Raw genomic sequence first — 21,204 nt, forward strand, 5'->3', positions numbered from 1 at the left:
TGTTAGCATACGGTATTTGTCTTTCTCTTTCTGACTTACTTCACTCTGTATGACAGACTCTAGGTCTATCCACCTCATTACAAATAGCTCAATTTCATTTCTTTTTATGGCTGAGTCATATTCCATTGTATATATGTGCCACGTCTTCTTTATCACTAGGCAATGTCTTTATCATCATTGTCATGTGGGCCAGTGTGCATTTGATAAGTATAATAGCTTTGGAATAGAAATGCCCTTTACTTTTTACTATAATCATGTCATGACATCATAAACTATTAGAAGGCATTTTAGGTCTCAGAAGTTTTGTTAATTTGATATTTTCTTTCTGAATATAGTATTTAGGAAAGAAAGTTGTTCTCTCATTATTCATTTTCCAATGAACCTAATAATATAAACATGTTATGTGTTTACTTTTCTTCCATCCCTGTAAATGCAGCTGTGGCAGATTATATTTTCCCTGAAATGGCTGCTGCAGTGTTTTCCATCCCTCATATTCTTCTAGATCCTTGACCTCTATGTTCCCTCCTATGAGTCTGGGTAGACCTTTACCAAGGCCTCGGCCAGCAGGGTCTGGCGGAGGTGATGCTGCGTGGCTTCAGAGGTTGGGTCATAACAAGGTCTTATGATCTGCCCTGGTATTTTTGGGACACTTGCTTTGGGAGTCCAGCCGCCATGCTGTGAGGAAGCGCAAATTAGCCCATGTGGAGGGACCACGTGGGAAGGCCAGGTACTGGGTGCCCCTGTGCTCACTCTGGGTAAAGTCCAAGCCAACAGCCAGCATCAATTACCAGACATGGGTGTGAAGACGCTGCAGATGTTCCAGGCTCGAGTGACCCGACATTGAGGAGCAGAGACAGGCCTTCCCCATGGTGCCTCCCGGATCCCAACCCAAGAAACCATGAGCACAATGAAAAGGTCATTTCATGCCACTAGGTTCAGGGCAGTTTTCTTTGCAGGAATAACTGGATCAGCACCCAAAATAAAATGCAGAGGTTTATCAGAAAACCAGGAGCAGGTGTGGTGTGCAAAACACTTTCACTGCAGAAGCAGGAGGAAGTACGGGGAGATTGTGAGAGTTTGCTCCCCAAGGCAGCAGGATTCACCCCTTCCGTAAAAGTCTGAGGACATTTCTCTGGGGAGGCTGGGGTTTGTACCTCTTATTTCTTGGTATACTTTTAAGGAGTCCGCTTAGACACGGGGCCTGAGTTTCCTCATGTGCAGACCTTGATGGTGCTCCTTGGCCCCTGCAGGGTCTGAATGCAGGAGGCTCGGGTTCACTCCTTCTCTACCTCAATGTTGCTCAACTGGAAAATCTACCCTCTGTGAAGTTAGACAAGAAAATGAGGCTGGGTCACACTGCATGCGATTTGGGATAAGGTGTGTTCTGGTCACTGTCTAGGAGACGATCCTTCTATCCCTGGAGATTTGTAGTCTGATAAGCTAATGAAAGTATTGTAGCCAGTAAGGGCTATACTATTATACAGTGACAACACGATATCTATCTGACTTACAAACATTAAAAATAAGTACAAGGTATGGGTAAGGTCCTCAAATTGTGTGTGTGTGCATGTGTGTGCACGCACATGCATGGCCCATTTATGCCACATAAAGACCAGCTCCCATGAGATCGTCTGTGGCTGGGAACACACGGAGAGCAGACAGAGAAGGGAAGGGGAGAGCTGTCTTGGGCCCCTTTTGTGCGTGTCTGTTTCTTTGGAAGCCTCAATATTCTTGCCACCTTCTTCTCCATTGTAAGAAACAAGCAAAATCTCTAGGAGAAAAGTGCCTTTCTGGCCGGGGAGTTAGAAACAACAGACTAGTCTGAACTTTGCTCTTCCGTATTTCCCACCCCTTCCAGACAATTCCTTTTGGTGGGTCCCACCTTCGGGTCAGGTACAAGCAGGCCAACCTCTGTCTTATTTCTCTCATCACCTCCTAGAAGTGTAATATGTAGTTTTGTTTGCCAATTATACCTCAATAAACCTGGAAAAAATGATAAACTCAAGACCACAGCCTCCCTCTAGGCCCTCTGGCAGTTCTAAGTGACAGGGGGCTTCAGACAAGGGCCCTGGGCTGGGGTATGACCTGCACTCCCAGCTACGTCCCAAGGTCTCAATCTCCTCCTGCAAGAATCTAGGACTTTGCAGAGGCCATAACTGGAGGAAAGAAGTGTGTCTGTTTCCTCCGTGTCCTTTGATAATTTTCTTTGCTGTTGTTTCTGGAAGACGGCCCAGTCACTTGGCTATAGGGGACTGAGAGCTGACATGCAAAGGGGGAAAAAAAAGAGCAAAGGAGGAGGGGAAGGACCAAGAGGGAAAGAAGAGACCCTTTCATGAAGAAGAAAGGTCACTGCGGCTACTTTCCATGTGTAAAATATTCCCTTAGCTTTATTATGTGGAGGACATTAGCATTATGCACAGCGGGAAGGAACATTTTAATACAGAGCATCTTTTTCCAGCTTCAAAGATGAGAGTAAAATATAAACGTAATGAAACTGCTGTTGGGATGCTGTCTTTTTCTCCTTGGGGCTTTGTGGGTTGGCAGAGAAACGGGCTGGTAGGAGCATAATTTGTGGGTCAGAAATGACCCCAGAAAGAGAAGGAGACAGGCTGAGCCCTTGGTGCCAGCGAGTCCCAACGTTCTGACCTGCAGAGACACTGCAGGACCACCTTTCCAGCCCCACTCCAGGACCACCCCTCTGGCTCCCCCAGGATCAGCCCTTTGGTTCCCCTGAGGTAAACAGTCTTCCCCTGGGGCTTGTGGCCACATTCACAAACAGGAGAAATGCTAAATTTCAGTGAGAAGTTGGTGAAAATCATGATGAACCCGTTTCCCACCAAGCCCGTGGATGTCCCGGACGGCCTGCCTGCCCTCGTGGGGTCTAGGCAATCCCCCCAGTGGAGGGGGGCAGGGAGGGCAAGACGATCCAGGTGTCCGAGCTCCCTGGGCTGAAAGGACGTCCAGGACTCTGGGGACAGGAGGAGACGGGGGTGAAGGTGGGTGGAAGTGGGCGCCTATCTCAGGAACGGCGTGTGGGGGTGACTGTGTCCTGTGTCGCCGCACAGCCGTCCGGGAGGGGAGACCCTGGAGGGGAGGAGCCAGCTCGGCGGGTCCCCGAGCAGGACGTGCGGGGTTCCTCGTGCTGTGTCCCCACGGAGGTGTCTTCCCAGCTCTGTCCCTCGGAGTTAGGGTGTTGAGGTGTGGCCGATTAAACAGGTGTTAAAACATCGGCGAGGAAGTTGCCTCACCTACTTAAGATACTAACGTCGTTAAGGATTTGATAAATGCGTACAGCTCATTGGCTGATTTCGACTATATGCTTTCGTTTATGAAAGGAGGCCACTGAAAGAACTCCTTTGACAATAAACCACTAACTTCTAGACGACAGAAGTCCTTGGGAGCAATACTGCTGCAACATCTGAGGATCCTTACAGGATCCTTACAGGATCCAGGCTGTAAGGTATTGTTACCTTCTGTTCATTGCTTTCCCCGACATGCCTGTTGGGTTACATTAATCTCAGTGTAATAAAGAACTCTATTCTGAGCATTTAAATGGGTGAAGCAGGACTCCTCCTTGACAGCAGCTTGTCAGTTAGGACTTTGACCGTGGGTCTGTCTTATTTATTCCCTGACCATCTCCAGGAAGGACCAAGGAGGGTTGACTGTTTCCCGAAGGCCAGGAGCCCTTCCTCATCCCATTTCCTCGTTGCTTCCCGAGGTCTCAGTGGACTCGTTGCCCGGATCACCACAGAATCTCAGCCTAGGAACTTGGATGAGCCCCTCTCACAGCGCCCCTTTTCAGCCAAGAAGAGTGGGCGGTTTGGGGAAGAGCTCTCTTGGCCAGGCCTCTGGTTCCTGGACCTGCTCCCCTGTCTCTGTCTTTATGCCAACCAAGCAGACAGAGTGTGTTTACTAAACTCCTGTTCAAGCCACGCACCATGAACATCACATCCTGGAGATGCAGCCGGACTGCAGCGCCCCCATGGCCAACGCACCCCATCCACAGACCCCCATGAGCTGAAACCCTTCAGCCAAGCTTTCTGACCATGACAAACGATTATTATAATCCTATGCTGGGAGCTGAGGCGGAAGAGCTCTGAGTTTAGATATATTTAGAAACATAGCTAAAGCGGATTCTGCTTTAAGCCTTTCCCCTGGCTTTTGAATTCTGTTAAGTTACTGGGAAATAAAGTAAATCATCTTGCAGGTTAGTGAAGGCTGCGTCAAGAGCACTTTTATGTCCTGCTGCTCAGGCTGGGCCGTTCTTTGGTTTTACAACTCGCCGGGAGCCTGTGTCGGGCCCGGGGCGTCCCATCTCCTCCCACGCCTGCGGGGAGACCAGGGCAGCAGGTGGGCCCCGGCAGAGAGTCACAGTCTTCCCGATGAGATGGCAGGGTGTTTGGGGGCACATCTGATTCTGTCCTGGTGCCAAAGGGCTAAGTCCTCTCTCCTGAGTAAAGACAGCACCCCCGCACCCCCAAGTCCTTAGCTGGAGTCAGATGGCTCCTGTCTGCTGGGGAAGGGCCACCCTCTGGGGAAATGAACCCAGTTACTCAGGGCCTCCCTGGTCCCAGGTGGTGACAAGGAGCACCAAAGAATTTTCAGAAAGAATTGGCCTTTCTCATGACAGGCTCTTAGGCCAAGGATGGAGGTGCCCAGCACACCCTGAGTACCTGCAGGTCCAGGCCCGGGAGCAGATTCCAGACATTCCTCCAGGAACCGTGCCTGAGAGCTGGCCCAGGACAGAAGCAGCCCTTTGACCACGGAGCTGAGCCGCCAGCTCCTGCCCTTGCTGCAGCTGCAGCCGCAGGACAGACACACTTCCGGGAGGCAAAGCTGCAGAGGGTGCTTCCCTGCACCCCGGACTCTGGCCTCCGGGGATGCCACAGGACAGCTTCGGGGAGCGTGGCCACATGTACTGAGGGGACCTGCAACCCTCGGGGCTCCGGCTGCCTTCAGACTCCAGAGCGTCAGCCGAACTCTGTGCCCCACCCCCCATCCAACATTCATGCATAATAAATCAAACCTCACTTTGATTGGGCCTTGCAAGACACCCCTCCAATTACCTGAAAATCAGCCTGAGAGCCAGAGTGATCAGTTGTACCCTCTGTGGGCAGAGCGTGACTCAGGCTCCCTGCTGTGGACTCAGGCTCCCAGGTCTGGTCAGCACTTGCCCCCTGTGCGATGGGACAGGCACAAATGCACTCCCAGCGCCCCTGATGGGCAAGGCCCAGGAATCCTTACGTGGACGCAGATGGCTCTGGATGAAGATTTGTTCACTTACAAGCTCCATTTTGGTTTTCAAACCCTGCATGTTATTTCCGGAGGAACGCAAGGCACTTTATACACCTCTGAGGACCAGGCAAAATGATGCAAAATCATCTCAGGAATGCAGAGAATCATTTTAGAATTGAGCTCTAGGGGCAGGGTCTCAAGAGGGACTTACCATGTCTCCACTGTGTTTAGATTCCCGGGAGAACCACAAAGCACTGCCAGTCTGTTCTTGGTACTTTCTGTGCCTGTAAACCATCCCGGACACCTTGGAAGCCCTTGTGGCTCTCGGTGACCAAGAAGGGACCCCCTGAGACCCAGTCTGGTGGTGGTGGGCAGTGCGGGCCTGGGATGGGGGGGGTGGTCTTGGAGGGAGGCAGGAGTGGCCGGAGGCTGGGGTGATGGCAGAATGGGGGTAATGGGGAAGCTCTGGGGTTCAGGCTGGCTTTGAAACCTCCACTCAGTTTGGATGAAGCAGGCAGTGCTGGGGCCTCGAGGGGTGATGCTGTCCACGTGGGACTGAGAGGGGCCAAAGTGGACCCAAACTGTGGCACTTCCTGGAGAACCATGGATGGGCCGGGATGGGGGATGGGGGATGGGGGATGGGAAGGGTCCAGGGCCAAAGTCACCACCTGCTTGTTGCTGTCTCCCGGCGCAGGGCCAGTTCTAAAGGATACTTTCCACCTACACGTCTTGCTGTTTCCTGCATCCCCTAAGCAATCTGTGTCATGGCATCTAAGAACTCGCTGCTTCATCATTTATCTTTGAATTACTTTGGAGGCAGCCGGCTCCACAGCTGTCCCCAACCAGCTCACGCTGAGCACGTGGCGCTTCTTCGACGCTGCCCTCGTGTGTGTGTGGACATCACCACAACGCAAAGCTCAGATCAAAGTAAACACGTGCTGCAGTTGTGTTTCAAGGACTCCTTCCTACTTATATGTGTCAATCATTTAAATAAAATCAAAGGTTAGAAATGAAGAATCCCCTGTCTAAAAGGAGAGAAGGAAAAGTAAGGATGAGGAGCTTTACACACATGCTCTGCAGGTCACAGTACATGCTGTGCTCAAGGTAATTTTCCAGCTCTAAATTCAGCATCTTCTAGGCTCTATGTCTGGGGTTCATGCAACCCTCAAGTGCCAGAAAATGCCAAAGCTCATCAAGGAAGCAAGAAAAGAGGGGCCCTGCTGAGAGCAGCCCACCGGAGTCTTGAGCCAGGGTCCCGTCCTCTCGCTGCACCAGTTTTTACAGCCAAGGTGCAGGTGTAATGTCATCAGTACTTTTGACTCCCATGTACAGCTAGCTGGGCCCATGGGTGAGGTAGTCCAGTGAGGGGTCTCTCTCAGTGAGAAAGACTTAAATTTCATTATTGTCAACATCAAAATATCTGAGATGTACCCCAAATGGCCCTAATTCCCACGAGAATCTATGATGTGCTCATCAATCAGTGACTCATCACAACTGTTCCCGAATTTCTGTGTTCTTTTGGCATCACTATACTTGTGAGTCCAGACACAGGAGGTGCTGTCCTGCCTGTGAGGTGATGCTTCGTGCTGCAGACAGTGAGATGGATCAGTGGCCTGGCCTTCCCCGTGGCTGCATCCAGGGACGCCTGTGGTGAGACTGGTGTCTGTCATGGACCAGGGCATGTTCAGCTAAGTGTGTCTAGGCTCTGGGAAGGCTGGACTCAGCCTTCAGAGGCACGGCCACAGAAGCCACGGGCCACTGCACAGAAGCAGGAGCTCCTGGGACTGCACCTTTTGTTTGGTCCTTGGGATGTCATAGGACCTGTGCAGCGCCTCAATCTCAGAAGAGATGTGAAAGAAAAGACCAACCATGCTTTTAGGGGCTATGTCCTTACAGCTTTAGATACATCAACTAAAAGCAAAAAGATCACGCATTTGCAAATGTAATTTGAGGTGAGCATGAGGCCAGAGGGAAGAATGTAACACACGCTGGGATTTTAACTCTGGATTCCCAGGCACTGTGTGGGCTCTGCCCTTGGACAATCAACGCACGGGTTTCTCTCCTCCAGACAAATAATCACAAAATCAAGATACTAATTACTGACACAATGAATAAACTATAACTACAAAAAATCCATCTAATACACTCCAGGGAACAGAACAGATATGATGCATTTGTTCATCTATCCACCAAAACAAGCTGAGATCAGTGACTCAACTCCAGCATGCATTCTGGAGGAAGGAAAATAGATCAGAAATCTGATTTGTCTTGGCTGCACCGGATCATTAATATTTATACAGAATTGTTTAGATCCAGAAGTTGCAAAACAGCTCTCAGAAGCTACAATCAGCGTATCAAATACACATATGGAGAGGGAGATAGAGATGGGGCAGGAGGGAGTGAGAGAGGAGGAAGGAAGGGAGGGAGGGAGAGAGGAGGGGGAGGAGGGAGAAGGATGAGGGGAGGAGGGAGAGAGGAGGGGGAGGAGGGAGAAGGATGAGGGGAGGAGGGAGAGAGGAGGGGGAGGAGGGAGTGAGGGAGGAGGAAGGAAGGGAGGGAGGGAGAGAGGAGGGGGAGGAGGGAGAAGGATGAGGGGAGGAGGGAGAGAGGAGGGGAGGAGGGAGAAGGATGAGGGGAGGAGGGAGAAGGATGAGGGGAGGGGGAGGGGCATCGCTCCATGACCATTAAGCTGCGTTGCATGTTTTCCGGATACAGGTGAAAATATATCCATCTGATATATTGGGCCATCCTTCTAGTCATGTTTATACTCCATTTCTGCAAAGTCAGTGCCATTCCCGCGCCTGGTGGGGCTCCTGCAGCCCAGCCGCTCCCTCACCATAACCCTGGGGGGAGAGGTGGGCCTGGTCCAAATCCTTCCCACCCCCTTGCCCCCTTGGTAGCATCTTTCTTCCCAGGTGGTCCCATGGCTCCTGCTTCTCCACACCTCCTGGGGCTGGAACGGGCTTTGCCAGGTCCTCCTCTGTGACTCCAGCAGAGTTCGTGGCTTTAGTACTTAGTTACCCTGCTCAACCAGATGATAACTCCACCTGTTAGAGGACCCGTGACTCTCACGTATGAAGTTGGGTCTTGTGCTAATTCTGAATCGGCTATAGTGCTTACAGACGCAACTTACTATAAATCAGGGGGCATCCGAGAATCATGAACTTGAGGACAAAAGAGGTACATGGTGACATACATCAAACATTTCCTCCAGACCTATGGATGATTATAAACCACACCACTCAGTGTGTGGAGGACACGGGGTCCAGTTTTGTGTAATGCACCTGTTCTAAGCACACAACTTGGGAAAAAAATGAGCATTTCAAAAATCTGTCTTTGTCTGTGACAAGGTTTAGCCAGGAGAACGTGGAAATGCCGGTCTCTCTGGTGAGATGAATGGTTAGAGGTGGACAGGTGACAGCTCCTAAAAACATCTGAGGCATCTGCCACTCAAGGCTTTGTTGTAACTAAGCTCCTGGCGGATGGGAGGGCGGAGGGAGGTGACCGGCCCGTCTCGCTGCCTCTGTCTCATGCGACCCGGAGGCTGCGCAGCAGAAATCCACAGAGGCCCGCAGTGCCAGACACACGTGTCTGCTTGCTTCCTCGTGAAAGGATCTTCTGCTCTGAGCTGACTCTGTTCCAGAGCATGCTGCTTCCGTGCAGTGTCCTCTGACCACCCTTCATGCTGTTGTATTTCCCACCCTTATTCTCTGGCTTAAAACGCTCAGTTAATAGACCGACTCCAGTTTGCGTTCAAGACTCTCCGGCCCTGCCCTGTCTTCCCTGGCCCCTCAGGTCACCTCTGTCTCTGTTGCTTCCTCCTGGGGGGAGCCCTCAGCCTACGACTGGTGGCAGCCCCTCCTTGGTGGGCAGCTCAGAAGAGGGAGCTCGGCACTGTCTCCAGGGCGCCCAGCGGAGGAGGGGTTCGTGCTGGCTGCACACAGCCCTGCGTAGGGCGCGTGCCCAGAGCATTTAGCAGCTTGACTTGATCTTGAGTCATGGTGACTCCTCCCAGCTGGGCCTGGACACCCTCAAGAGATGCCACGTTTATAAGCCACATGGTTCATCTTTACGAAATGACTGAACAGAACACGGGTGTGCAGGTCTCTGCATCAGACATACATGAAGCCGGGACTCGGCGAGCCCCTCGAAGGGCCAGGCCCGGGGCTTTCCACCCTTTATTCACACGGCGATGCCACTTCTGAGTCTGAATAAGGTTCCCATGGGCTTTGTTCTGTTTGTCCCATTGCACTAGGCCACTCACGCAAAGAGCCAGGGCGAGTTCCTGTCGGCGCTGGAAGGACCGGGAATTCAAGTGACAGAAAATTTAAGTTCCTCAACCCAGCCTTCAACTTTCTAATTAAAAAACATTCCTGTTGTAAGAGGAACACAGTCTCTGTAGAAGAAATATAGATTTCTGCTTCTGATGATACCACTAGTGACCCTTCTGCAGAAGACAGCTACAGATTCTTTAGGAAATATTAAAGAATACTTTGAAACGCTGGTGTTATTCATAAAATTCATAATCTGACCCTTAATTCCCTTTTCTCATTTAATTATAGTTATAATAGTGCAGTTAAGAAAGGAAAGAAACATTTTAGGAAATGAAATCAAGACATAAAAGATGCTCAAATGTAGAAGATGCCTGAGGCCGACGCAGTGCACAGAGCCCTCAGGCCTCCTGCCAGCGCAAGCTCCAGACCCAGGGCCTCGGGGCAGCGGAGGTGGGCTGGGGAGTCGGGGAAGGTCTTCCAGCTCCAGTCTCAAGCTCACACCTGCCCCGCTGGTGAAGGTGCCCAGGTAGGCGCCCAATGTCGTCTAGAAGGCTTCTCTTCCTCACCCTCCAAGCAGGTGGGGACAGAAAACTTAGAAGCGAGAACTGTGCTTCTATTTTTGTTTGCAGGTAAAAGTCAAAGTTATATTGCAGGAAATTGGATTTGAAGTGTTAGAAGCATTGATATTTGCATCATGTATCCATACTTGCTCTCTCTCTGATTTCTGTGTTATTTAATCCCTTGAAACTTCAGTCTTTTCGTCCATAAAATGGGGATAATAAATTCCCACCTTTCAGACTCATTGCCAAGATTAAATAAGATAAAGCGGGCACATCAACTAGCTCACAGCCATCGCGCAGCAAATTTGGGTTCCTTTCTATCGTCCACATCATTCAGAGCATTGTTTTCGGGGTGGACCCACCAAAACTACACACAACACCTTCCTCTATCAAAAGTGTATAAAACTTGCCTGCATTGGGAGCTGGATCAAATGATTAGCAGTGGAGTAAAATGAAGCTGTGGACAAACGCTGCCCTCAGGCCTCCACACTGAGGCCGGGGGCCAGGCCCACCGCCAGCAGGTCTGGCCTTAGGACGCCATCACCTTCACTGACCTCTGATCCCATGGCCACAAAGTGACGTGATGGCAGTGCCCTGTCACGGACTTCCCATGAGATCACGCGTGTGCAACTGCTCAGACTACGGCAGCATCAGGAGCAGGGGAAGGGCTTGTTCAAAAGCCGTTTCCACGCCCCGCCCCCCACAGTGGCTGTGATGTAGCGGGTTGTTGGGCCAGACAACACGCCTTTCTAACTGAGCTGGGGGTGTCGACACTGTTGGCCAGGACCACCCAAGAAGGCAGGTGTGCGGGGTTCAACGCAGGCCAGGGCCCAGGGGGTAGGTGCCGCCCACCTCTCTGACACTTCTACCACCACTGTTACTGCTACTTGAGGCCTTTTTCGAATCATAAAATCTGTTGGAGAAAAGATCCCACGTCTCCTTCCAGGTGTCCCTTGACCTGGGGACCCACGTGTGTGCTGACAATTCCGATTTCCTGCGTCTACAGTCAGGCTGAAGAGGCACGAACAGAAGGCCTGGCAAGCTCAAGGCTGGGCTGAAGCGCCATGTGCCAGGGGCTGCCAGCCTCCTGGGCCCGCAGTGCAGCCCAGAACCATGCTGACCCTGAAGGGACCCACGTGCCAGGGTCTCGGCCGCAAGTTCCCGTGGAGATGTGTCCACCGAGGGGTCCATGCTCGCAGCACAAGAAAAAGAGGGACTGAGGGCCGGGGACCCCAGAGCCCCTTCTCTTATTCCAACAGCAAAGGCAACCCCACAGGCCTCAAAATGCTGGCTCTTCACCCCCGAGAATGTGACCAGCGGCCTCCACGGAGTGTTTCATTTGCTGTCAACAGATGATCAGAATCCTTTCCCATCAAAGGTATTAAACATCCCGAGTCTAGGAGGCTCTTAAGGTGTGAAGGGTAACGTTACTTTCTGAGAAGGAGGATCTCATGCCAGTCTCCTCTACTGTGGCTGGATTTTTATTATATTTACCATCTTTTAGACAAGGATGCTGTGCACGACTTGCCCTGCTCCAGAGACAGGCCTGCCCCAGGGTACGTGGAGCAGCCAAGACCAGGGATGACTTCTGCATCCCGGCACGTAGATAACCTTTCCTGGGCGCCCCCCACCCCCAGCCCCCGCTTACCCAGGGCTCACCTGGCCTCTGCCGGCAGGTGACAAGTGACACCAGTGTCCACTTGCATCTCTCTGAACAGGGAGCATCTGCCCTGTGGAATCCATGGTAAAAATATGAGTCCCATTCTACAACTTGGCAATCAGAGCACAGCTCTGGCTTGGAGGGCACCCCCTGGGGGTGATGGGGTTTGTCAGCAGGCCAGGCTGAGAGGCTGTGAGTGGGCCGCCCACTTCACCCCTCGATGTGTCAAGACTGGGATGCAGGGGGAGGCTGACGTTACACTTGGGCCCTGGTTCTCTGGGCTCTGGCCTCCTGAGCTTCCTTCTGGTGAAACCCTCTTGCCTGTTTGCAGCGCGTTAACCCAGGCTCAGGGCGCAGCTGACACGGGGCGCTGGGCTCTGGGCCTGGGGTCTTCTGGGGACACCGTCTGCACATCGAGGGCATCTGCCCATGCGCTTTTTTGTCTGGGTCCCGCTGTGCGTCCCGATCCGTGGTGTAGGCAGTGACCACGGCCACTGCTTGGGTCTGGGAGATCCCGGCCCCGCTGCACCCACAGCTGCTCAGGCCCCTGACAGCCCGGAGTCTTGCTCTGCAGCCTCGGCTTGTGCCCCCAGAGCAGAGGCCTCTGGCATGTGTGGGACAAGGTCACAAAAGAGAAGCTCAGACAGATCCTCCAGGTCAAAGCTGGACGTGGAACAGCCACCTGACCCAACCCCAGTGGTGTCGGACGGTCCCCATCAACCCTCCCCGTACCCGTCCATCCTCGAGACGGGACCTCAGAGCAGCGGCCCCGCCATGTCCCTCTGGAAGGCCCTCTGGGGCCCCTCAGTGTCCCTGTGAAGAGGTGCCTGCCCTCAGGGGGCCACCAGTGGGTCCTCTCCTCCCCCTGCTCCTCGTGGGGTCAGGAAAGGGGGGGCAGGGGACACAGGAACACGCATGAAGGGACTCTCCACTCACCCAACAAACCGAATCAGTACAGACAACGGCCAGAAGCAGTGAGAGGCCAGGGGTCTGTTCTCAAGCCCAGAGGAATCAGTGCTTCAAGCGTGAGACCTGGCCAGTTGGCCCGAGAGCCCTGGACGCTGGAGAGGGAGCCCGGTGCCCTGAGGATGCGGTGGGCTCTGGGGCCAGTGGAAGGGGCTGCCTTTGTCTCCCGTCTGGTGGGGATGACGGGTGATGCTGAAACTCATGCTTTAACTGGCAAGTACACATCTTCCTTTGATTAATAACAACGGGAATGTAGATGATTTCTGAATGAAGGCTCCCCATTTGCTAGAGGAAATCTTTCAAAACCTGGGCTCCGTGAAGGCACATGGAGGACGTTTGCTGTGAAAAAGGGCTGGGAATCAACCCTCTTAAAGCACGGAGGTCACGGTTACCCACCAAGACAGGCCGTTTCCTCCAGAACCTTAGTTTGGGATACGCACACCAGCGCTGCAAGACTGGACTCTATTTTACGTGTGAGCCTTTCACAGAGAAAATCAAACCCGCTTTGCCTCCGTTCCCAATATGTACCAAGTCCGTGCCCAACACGGGGTCAGTCCCGCTGGCGTGGAGGGCGGGCTCCCAGCCCGCTGCTTTCCCAGTGGCCGCTGTCAGAGGATGCGTCCGGGGCCTGATGGGGTGAGGCTGGGCACCCCCTGCCCAGTCCCCCCAGATGGCCCTCCGCCCCCGAGCGGGCTCTCCTCGATGGCCTGGGTGCACCAGCCGCGTGCGCGTGATCCACGGGGAGGCCTTACCTCGTGGGACAGGTAGAAGGCAGCGATGCCCAGGGGCCAGAAGCAGCAGAGCATGGAGAAGACGCTAAGGCCCAGGTGGTCCCGCGGGGGCATCACGAGGAAGTTGTCCTCGCTCTCCGTGTCACTGGAGTAGTCGCTCTGCCGGGAGAGACGGGGAGGTTACCAGGGGTCTCTCCATCATCCCCCAAAGTGGGGGTCAGGCCTGGCAAGCCCTCCTGGCAGGTGTGTGTCCCCCACAGGAAGAGAAAAACCCCAAGGATGGGCTCTGGGTTGTTCCACGGGAGATTGAACCTCACAGACCCGCGGATCTCTGGGATGGGGCGCGGACAGCTGGGTGAAGGTTTGACCTTCGGAGGACGGGGCTGGGCGGGAAGCACACAGGCGGAGCTGGAGTCCACTCTGTTCCGAGACTGCAGGCTGGCTTCAGGCCGAGGCAGGGCAGGTGTCGGGGCCGGGACCTGCCCTGAGCCTCCTTCTTGCCTTAGACTCCGATCTGCGTGAGGACGTCACTGGGCCTGGCCTCAAGCCCGGGTGTCCCTCCTGTTTTGGTTAATCAAACACATGTAAAACTGCCAATCAGAGGCTCTACTCAGCCTGTGCTGGAAGCTTCCTGCTGGACTGTTCATGTCTCATCTGAGAGAAAACAGGTGAATTTGGAGGGGCTCATCCCAGTCGCAGACAGCGACGTTCTCTAGGGGCCCAGGATGGGAGTGGGTGACGCACTGTCCACACAGTACCCAGCTGCCCTCCGCATGTGTGCGCGCACACACAGACACAGACACACACACACGGACACAGAGACACACAGAGACACACATGGACAGACACACACACAGACACACGTACACACATAGATACACACACGGACACAAACATACAGAGACACACACACAGATACACAGACATGGACACAGAGACACACACAGAGACACACACATGGACAGACACACACACAGATACACACACACAGACACACACAGACATACGTACACATACAGATACACAAACACACACAGATACATACACGGGCACACAAACACACACAGATACACACATGGACACACACACAGACACACCCACAGACTCACACACATACACACAGACACACACAGATATACACACATGGACACACACACACAGACACACAAATACACACACAGAAACACACACAGAGACACACAGACTCACACACATACACACACAGATACACACACGTACACACAGAGACACAAACACACACAGATACACACACAGACACACATGTACACACAGAGACACAGACATACACAGAGACACACACAAACACACACAGACACAAACACACACAGACACACACACAGACACACACACACACACAGACACACACACGGACACACACGCATGCACCCCAGGGGTGCCAGGCTCCTGCCCTGGGGGGTTGCCGTCCCTGGGGTCGTCTTTCCAGGGCCCCGCAGCCCCCCCTCCGCTGGGCCACGTCTGCGGAATCCCTGTCTTTCCTCTGCAGCATCACCTCTCAAACAATAAAGGGAAAGGCCCATCCTCACTGCTGCACAGAGGGAACGAGCAGCCTTCAGGGAGGCATCTCGCTCGGTGGGACCTGGGGACTGAGGGCTGAGGGGCAGACGCACATCTGCCGGCCCGCAGGGAGGCCAGAGCCTTCAATCCAGGTGAAGGAGGCCAGGCAGGGTCACCAGGACGAGCTGCCCAGGAGGCCCACGGTGTCCACTCTGGGAGCACAGCACTCGGAGCCTCAGGGCTGGGCTCAACAGCCGAGCTGCCCTTGATGGCCCTCTGCACGGGGTCTGGGGAGGGGACCCTGAAGCGACAGTGGCAGGGCAGGATCCGAGGCCCCCGAGAGACACGGAGGACGTGGCCGAAGGACAGACCCTCCAGAGGATGCGCGTCATTCGACGGGTCTGGATGCACCCAAGCGACAGCTGTCTGTGGGTACTTGCTCAGGCTTTTGGCTTCTGTGGAGTTTTTTGGTTTTGTTTTAGTTTACTAAGGGTTTAAATACCAGGACTGGCTGGATTCTTACTCCAAATCTGGAAATAGCTGCTGTGGCTATTTCTCTTGTTATTTCTATTTTACAAAGGACACTGCTGGGATCTGGGCGGTTACAGTGTCCCCAAACTACAGAACCGTCTGGCCAGTGGCCACTTACTCCAGACTTCTGTGCTGTCAGCTGTCTGGACACCAGCGTCTGGCCACCAATCAACCCCACTGCCCTTAGTTGCTTCTTGCCTAAAGCTGGGGTGTCCTCTCTGTACCCCTTGGCCCTGGGATTTTGATAACCACTTCTCGACTGGTCTGTTGGTGGCCAGTGGCCAGAGTGGTCAGTGGAAAGTTCCCCAGTCAGAGAGCAGTGTGGTGTGAGCTGAGGCCACAAACCACACAGGGCTGCCTGGGCGTGGACCCCCATCTTTGGAAATAGCTTCAAATGACACCACCATGCCTGTGAAGCAAAGGTTCCCCCCCACGATCTTCACAGATTTTTCTTTAGAGCATAAGGGAACCACATCTGTAAACTGCAAAGCTGTGGCTACATGGCACCAAAATAACTAGTCAATTTTCATTACAATAGGTTTTTAAAAATTCAGACAAATGACAGGGCAGACAAAAACAGCCCAGCTCTCTGTACCACCTCCCTCCCATCCACGGCAGTGCTGTGGGTACAAGCGGCCGTGGGCATCACACCACCAGATAGAGGAGAGGAGAGGAGGACCCTGGGGGCGGGTGGCGACAGAGACACCACCAAACCAAGTAGAGAAAACACACCACGCACAGCAGCTGTTTCTGAAAACCCTCTTTGTGGGGCATTGGCTTAGAATATCTGCAAGGCAGGGTGGACGCTTCCAGAGACGTTCACAGTTCACGTGGTTGAAGGAACAGACGCTACGAGGGGGCGGAGCAGTACAGGGGCTGCTGTCCTCCTCCCCCAGCCCACCACTGCCCACACAGTCCGCCTTGTCCATGACCTCCACGCAGGGAGCCGGCTCTCTGTCCCCTGGGGTTTCTTCCTCGGGAAGATTGAATACGACAATCATAGCACCAGGCAGGACGCACATCAGCCCTGTGAGCACGGCCACGAGGGTGAAGGCATGCAGGGGCTCGGCCTTGTCCCTCGACTCTCTCAAGGCCTCACTGTCCCCTCGCCACTGCCCGGCTCCCTGGAGCCCCACTCCCTCCTCATCCCCTGGCCTTCTCTGCTGGCTCATTCTGGGGAGCATCTCTGCATGGCCTGGGTGGGGGCGGCGGGTGGAGACCAGGATGGACTCGGGATCGGGATTCCCTGTGGAGCCTGAACGGTGTTCCCGACAACACCACTTCAAAAATGCAAAATCACAGAGGACTCTACGTGGTCGTGGAAAATGATGACGTAAATGTTTATTCATTGCCCTGGAGAGATGCTTGCAATAACTGAGGGAAAAACCAGGGTAGAAAGTGGAAGAAGTCATATTTCCCCCAGAAAGTCAGAAATTAAGATGCTTCTGGATGGCGGGCATACCAGTGTTTTTTTTTTTTTTTTTTTTTTTTTTTTGCATTTCTGGGGTATAGTTTTTCTACAATAAGCAAGGTTATTGGGCAATGAAACTCACCAAGACGCAGACGTGCTGACAGGTGGGGGGTCCCCCCGCCCTTCGTCCTCCCGTGGAGTGGGATCCCCCAGGGCTTCCCTGAGGCCCTGCTTGGAAACATTGCATCAGGGGCCCAAGGAGCCGCTGGCAGAGCAGGATCGGAACTCAGCACAGCACCCAAGCTCCCTGAGATGCAGGTCAGACCCACCAGGTCACTGAGGGTCAAGATCAGAGGTCTCAGCCCATGGAGCCCACGTCTGTGTTGACCAGCAAGGCACCACCGCCCCACGGAGCTACTTAAATTACCCAAATCACAGACACCCGACGTAGTTCCTAAGCCACCCTACCACCTGCCAGAGGCTCAGGTGGCACAGGTGGCCAGTGTCCATCACACGGGACAGCACACAGACTGCACATAGCAGGTACCAACAGCACACGTGCTGAATGCATGCAGAATTTCCAAGTGCCCTTAGCCGACAAGAATAGCACCTGAGAAGCAGCCAGGCTCCAGGGTTTGCCCAGAGCGCATGGGAGGAACCGGGCCCCCATTCCACATGGGCAGTCAGCCCCGCTGCCCAGGGCTCCTCTCCTTCCTGTGGGCCCTAGGGTCCTAACCGTCCCTTCAGGTGGGGCCACAGTGGGAGGACGGTGACTCGGTCAGGTCCAAGGCTGTCTCACCCAGGGCAGCTGATGAACAGAACCGAGGACAAAGGCAGATGGACACAGTCCCCCATCCTCCTCGTGTTGGTCACAGACCCTCCAGATGTTCTGGGGGTGCAACATCCCGTCCACGTCAGAGGAGCGAGGAGTGTGGGCGAGTGCTGCTGACACCTGGAGCTTCCACAGCCACAGACGGAAGTGCCTCTCCTGACCACTGTCTGGGTTGTGAGCCCTGAAGTCCTTGCAGGGAGGGCACTGGGCCGTACTCCCTCACCTGCACTGTCGGGGTAGCCCCGCTGGTCCACTTGTGTCCACTTGGGGGTCTTCCATGGGCAGGTGAGCTATGGAAGACCAGATCCCTCAGCACTCGGCAGAATCCTCTGACCCAGGCTTCCCTGGCACCTCAGGCCCACTGGCCTCTCCTTTACCCGGAATCAGATCAATCAAAACCAGACTCTGCTGGGGACCCACTCCGTGTATTTCACACAGGGTCATAGATGCAAAGATGTGCAGGGGTCTGGGGGCTCAACAACATGGAACCTGGGGGACATATTTTAGTATCTAAATACGTTGTGCCCTAAATTCTACCGGGGAGCTGTTACTCAACTTTCCTGAATTAATTTAAACGCCGTTTTCTCACCAGCTATGGTCTTCAATCTGATGGTTGGGTTACGATGACAGGCTCCCTCTAAGACTTGTCCTTCTTCTGACCTGGAAGTGCTCAGGGGTCCTGAGGACAATCCTACAAAACGTTCTCAGGACCCGTCTTAGTTTAGTTCCCCCAGAAGCAGATCTTGAGTCAAGGACTGGGTGCACTTGTTTTCTTGGTAGAGGACCACGGGAAATGCTGGCAGGGAAGAGGGGAGGTGGGACGTGGCCAGACCAGAGCCAGTAAAGGGCGTTTTACCAAGGCAGGTCCTCTGTGGGCGCCTGGAGCCTGATCCCGCTGGGACCTCGGGGGCCATGTGGTAGAGGGAACCCCTGGGGAACCGCCTCCTGGCAGTTTCGGCAAGTGCCTGGGGGCAGAGGTTCTCCCACATTGCAGGCAAGGCTTCAGGGCCCAGAGAAGGTCCTCAGGTGGGCAAAGGCCAGGCCAGGGGGCTTCTCCTGCAGGGGTGATACTTGGGGGTGGGCTGAGAGCATCTGCTGCAGAGGCTGTGGAAGAACTGGGGGGTTAAGACACCTTAAAACTTCAATCAGGGCAAGACCACCACACTCAGCGAACGTCTGGGAGGGTGAGAAGATGGGGACACACAGGAACGTGGACATCCAGGATGATGAATCCCATCTATCTCCAAATAAACAGGCACAAAGAAAAAATACACATCGTGTGTTTTCAAAGACAGAAGACCTGGTTTAAAATGACACTACATGCATCAGGTAAAACCAACCTGCTTGTAGCAAGCAATCAATCTATGTTGGAAATTATATTATTTTTTCACTGTCATGTTTTTGTTTTCACAGTGTGGATATAATTAGGTTGTTCACTGGACTTCAGATTTTGTCCAAGAAATTGTGATTCCCCTCTGAAGGCTCCTTGCTCAGTAGGGACGTGGGGGTAGCATGTGCAAAGGCCCTGGGCCGGGAATGAGCACTGTACACACACAGAGCTATAGGGAATGAGGGGAGTTGGTGTGGGAGAGGGGCTCCCAGCAGACCGTGTGGAGTGCAGGCCGCTTTCCACTGCTGCGACCAGGGCTTATCCCACATCAGACAAGAAACCAGGAAATAAACACAGACACAGCCCTCCAGGACCAGCCACAGGTGTGGGTGTCACAACCGAGACCAGCCCTGGCATGTCAATTTATCACCTGTGGATCCAGTTTCTAAACGTGAATCCCTGCTTCAAACCTGCATTATTTCCACGTGTGATGTTCTGCACCTAAGAGCTACATGTACAACTGTATCGCTTCTTTAGATCTTCTTGCTTCCCCTTTATGTTACATTTGCCAGAGGGTAACCTACGGTTTGCAGATGGAAAGTCCAAGTTATTGATAGTTTTGGCACCATGGGTTTGGATTGGTGTGAACTAGGACTTGACTCTCAGAGTCACGTGAGTGCAGGGTCAGCACCTGAACTTCCGTGGCCTGGGCGCTCTGCTGGCCTCACCTGGTCCAGGTGGAATGATGCTCATCCTCACTTAGAGAAAGGAGAATGAAAACCACACTAAGATACTATGTTTCACCTATCGAGTTGTCAGCGATGAAAAAGCACAACCAGCCATCCTGTCAGTTAGGCTGTGGGCACACAGCCTGGCTGGATGCAAATTGGTGACACCTTAGGAAGCAGATCTGTCGACATGCAACACAATTAAATACGTGCTGAGTTTTTGGTTCAGTAATCTCAATTCTAGGTATTATTCTGAAGATTCACCTCCAATAATAGAAAAATACATATGCTCAAGGTTATTCATGGCAACCTAGTATGTAATTGCAAGATATTGGAAACTACCTAAATGCCCGTTCAAACTAGAGTGGTTACATAAACTATGAGGCATCCAGTGGTTACATAAACTATGAGGCATCCACCGCATGGGATAAAGCGCAGGTGAAAAAATAGTGTGTGGTAGTGGTGTGAGCTGTTTGGATTGGATTGAGGATGTTAGTTTCTATCTATCTATAAGTAGATAAAAAATAAGTATGTCTGTGTACACACACATGGTTACACAGGTGTGTTTATGTACCTATGTGCTACATGTTTCTCCTGGCTTAGTCTGCCAGAGGGCCTGGGAACAACGCGCCCATCCCCCAGGCGCTGAGAAGACCCAGTGCCCGGACGTTGGTTTCTAGACACGGCTTTCTCCAAAGCCAGGGTGCTTTGGAGAAATGGCTGATTTCAGGGTCAGGGTTGTCAACATCTAAAACAGACTTGGGACAGCTCTCTGCACAGGAAATAATGATAAAATGGCTAATGGATGACAAGCTGTGTCAAAAGGACACAGAGCCTGCCGTCAAATCTGTAACAAAGTGAGAATAAACACACAGTAAATACCGTAAAGGATGGACAGGAACCCATTAAGTAAGAATCAGTGGTCCAGCCTGAAATGAAGTAATAAATGCCTACAAATAAATGCGGGGGAAGGGAAAACTCTTCCCCACAGCTGAATGCCAGCTAATACATACAGAAGGAACGGTGGGGTTAGGAGCTTGTGAGGGACGTTAAGACCCGTAGGTGAACAACCAGTGACAAGCAGGATGGCCCCTCCTCACACAGCACCTCCTGCAAGACACTTAACAATTCCAGAGAAACGTGGCTCAGCCAGGAGACACTTGGCAGGCACCGCCTGCAACACGGGATGGAGGGCTAAAGAGGCACAGCAAGAAAATGCAAGATGCGGGCTTCCCGGGTGGCACAGTGGTTGAGAGTCCGCCTGTCGATGCAGGGGACACGGGTTCGTGACCCGGTCCGGGAAGATCCCACATGACGCGGAGCGGCTGGGCCCGTGAGCCATGGCCGCTGAGCCTGCGCGTCCGGAGCCTGTGCTCCGCAATGGGAGAGGCCACAACAGTGAGAGGCCCG

General features: G+C 53.2%; 1 protein-coding gene across 1 annotated transcript in view; it reads right to left on the reverse strand.

Annotated features, from left to right (window-relative positions):
- SYNDIG1 (synapse differentiation inducing 1) overlaps window positions 1-21,204 on the reverse strand; it is a 50,398-nt gene that overhangs the window by 12,777 nt on the left and 16,417 nt on the right. The window contains exon 2 of the mRNA XM_060079382.1: window positions 13,448-13,585. Coding sequence (XP_059935365.1) covers window positions 13,448-13,585 — 138 coding nt within the window. The remainder of the gene's footprint in view (window positions 1-13,447; window positions 13,586-21,204) is intronic.

This window comes from Mesoplodon densirostris, chromosome 16 (assembly GCF_025265405.1).
Source record: "Mesoplodon densirostris isolate mMesDen1 chromosome 16, mMesDen1 primary haplotype, whole genome shotgun sequence".
In the NCBI taxonomy this organism is placed as follows: Eukaryota; Metazoa; Chordata; class Mammalia; order Artiodactyla; family Ziphiidae; genus Mesoplodon; species Mesoplodon densirostris.